The sequence below is a fragment of the Panicum virgatum genome, chromosome 9K (genome assembly GCF_016808335.1).
Source record: "Panicum virgatum strain AP13 chromosome 9K, P.virgatum_v5, whole genome shotgun sequence".
NCBI classification, from domain to species: Eukaryota; Viridiplantae; Streptophyta; class Magnoliopsida; order Poales; family Poaceae; genus Panicum; species Panicum virgatum.
Window position 1 is genome coordinate 42,472,201 of NC_053144.1, and position 2,613 is coordinate 42,474,813.

General features: G+C 52.2%; 1 protein-coding gene across 1 annotated transcript; it reads left to right on the plus strand.

Annotated features, from left to right (window-relative positions):
* Positions 1-1,015: 1,015 nt before the first annotated feature.
* On the plus strand, positions 1,016-2,050 carry LOC120648012 (myosin IC heavy chain-like). The gene has a single exon (XM_039924797.1). The coding sequence runs from the start codon at positions 1,016-1,018 to the stop codon at positions 2,048-2,050; it is 1,035 nt and encodes a 344-aa protein (XP_039780731.1).
* Positions 2,051-2,613: the final 563 nt, after the last annotated feature.

Genomic DNA, 2,613 nt, shown 5'->3' on the forward strand with positions numbered 1-2,613 from the left:
GATGATTTTGTAATTTGCAAGATTCAGGGGGAGTCTCCTCGTGATTATAACCTGTTAAAGTATCATATTGCACTCTTTTCTTTTTATGAGTTTTCCCCCTCAGGGTTTCTCATATAAAGTTTTTAATGAGACAATATCAATACAAGAATATATATGTCGTATCTCTTATTTTTTCCCCACAGGGGTTTTTAAGGAGGATACACATATTTGCTCTCTAAATCTTATGGGTTTGTGATCGAGCAATGGCCATATATGCCATATCATTTTCTCCTTAATTTTTCCCACTAGGTTTTGAAGGAATTTTAATGGCACATACACATATATATTTCCTCATATTTTTTCGACAGGGTTTTTGGAGGAATTAATCATTTAACTAATCTTAAAGCTCGGCTTCGATCAGGGGGAGTGTTAAGAATGAGAGGGTGATCTCACCCGATCATTTCAAACACTAAAACTGTTCCCGCCTTCCTAGTCTTGGTCAAGCTCCACGTTTATGTGCTAGACGTGGGAACGAGCCACGAACTCAAGTTCGTGGTGTTGTGGTGCCTTCGAGCGGGAGAAGAAAGGAGTTTAAACTCCACTTGTACTCTATAAATACCCCAATGATCAATAAAGAAAGGCTGCCAATTCATCTCTTTTACATTGTGTCATTCTGTGTTCATTCTATTCACACAAATCTAGTCACAACACCTTGCACTCCGAAGATTACACACTTCTTCTTGTCTTGCGCACCACCAAAGAAAAGGATGAATGCCTAACATGTTAAAAATGAGGTCACTTCTGATCATACCTTCGGTTATCGGGACCTTCGCGAGGGGGCGCTCCTCAACAGCCGCATGTCCCCTCACTGTCGTGGCCCTGTGCCGCTGCTGCAGCCCTGTCGTGCGCCTTGTGCCTTTGTGTGTGTGAGAGACAGAGAGGTAAGGAAGAGGGATGAGGAAGGGAGCGTGAGAGACATTAGGGACAACTAGGACAACAGCGCGCTCCGCCACGCCCAGTTCGAATCGCGGAATCCATGGGCCGCAAGCTGCAGAGGCGAGCACGAAGCACAGGAGAGGGCGCACAACCGACGGATTTGGCCCGCACGGCCGCGCCCATGGCCGACGCCCCCGGCGGCGCGGCCGGCAGGGAGGAGCCGAGCTGCGCTGGCCGCAGGCCGGCGGCCCTCGTCCTCCCCACCAGCGGCCCTCCCCGGTGGCCGAGCTCCCGCGCCATCCCTCTCCTCGGTGGCCGCGCTTGGAGCTACAAGCTCGGCGGCGGCGGAGGCTCCGAGCTCGGCGGCGGGCCTCCCTCCCCAGCCACGGCGTCGGCGAACTCCCTCCGCGGCCATGGCGGGTCCACACAAGCGCCCCCCTCCCTCCTCTCCCTCGCGGACATGGCGAGCCGCCGGATCCGCCCGGGCCCATGTTGGTGGCGGTCGAGAGCTCGGAGCTCGGCGGCGGCGGAGGCTCCGAGCTCGAAGGCGGGCCTCCCTCCCCGGCCATGGAGACGGCGAGTTCCCTCCACGGCCATGGCGGGTCCACGCCAGCGCCCCCTCCCTCCTCTCCTTCGCGGCTATGGCGGGCCGCCGGATCTGCCTGGGGCCATGTTGGCGGTGGTCGAGGCCCGCGCGGGGCCTGCAGTGGCAGCGGCGGCGGCGGTCGAGGTCCGCGCGGGCCATGGAGTCCTCCTGGCAGCCCTCCCGTGCCGGCCTTCCTCCTCCCTGGCGGCGCGTGAAGGCGGCCTTCCTCCTCCCCGGCGGCGCAGGGCCCCACCAGACGGCGAGGGAAGGCGTTGCGGCAAAACCACGGGCGGCGTCGCGCGTCTCTCTCGAGGCGGGGTGGACCCAGCGGGCCCACGGCGCAGTCGAGGCGGCGCGGACCCGGCACGCGTGCGCGACGATTCCACGGCCCGCATCGACGCGTGTGGCTCTGTGGACAGCCGAGCGCTCCCAGGCTTCGCACCCCACGGTGTATATGATATAGAGTATGAGGTGAAGCAAGAGATAAGAGTGACAGGGGGGCAGCCGGAGAGACGCAGTAGTGGAGGGGAGTGCCTTGTGCCTTTTTGAAGATTGTTTGGTGTTTATTTTGAATTAAATGATTTTTCAAAATAGATGAGAAAAATATTTGTTGGGAGTGATGCCATCGAAAATCCTTACAAATGCATTTCTAGGGTATCACCTGCCCCTAAAAATATTTTTTTATTTTATCTAAAAATTCATTTAATTGTATACCTATAGCAAAACAAATTAAAAAAATATGAAACTTCTACACTATGTTTATTGTGAACTATAGAAACAGAAAAATATGCCATGTATATTTCAGTGTATATAAAGGTTAAGATTGTGAAAACCTCAAAGTATGACTTGAGTTATATGAGATACTAGTTATACCTATTAGAGAACTTATAATAATTTTTTGTACCATTAGATGATCTTAAATGAAAAAAAGTTATCAACTACGAAGTTTTAGATCTCATCATTCTCTACAATTTTGATATATAAAGTTTGACATCATTCAAAATCATATGAAAAAGTTATAAATTGTTTTGCGTGGAACCACGAGCCATGCCATCACCTGCCTTTAAAAATGCATTTGTAGGGACGGGTAAGACTATGACCTGCCCCTACAA

Excerpts from the sequence above, each read along its gene's own strand:
- LOC120648012 (XM_039924797.1), top strand. The coding sequence starts at position 1,016 with ATGGGCCGCAAGCTGCAGAGGCGAGCACGAAGCACAGGAGAGGGCGCA.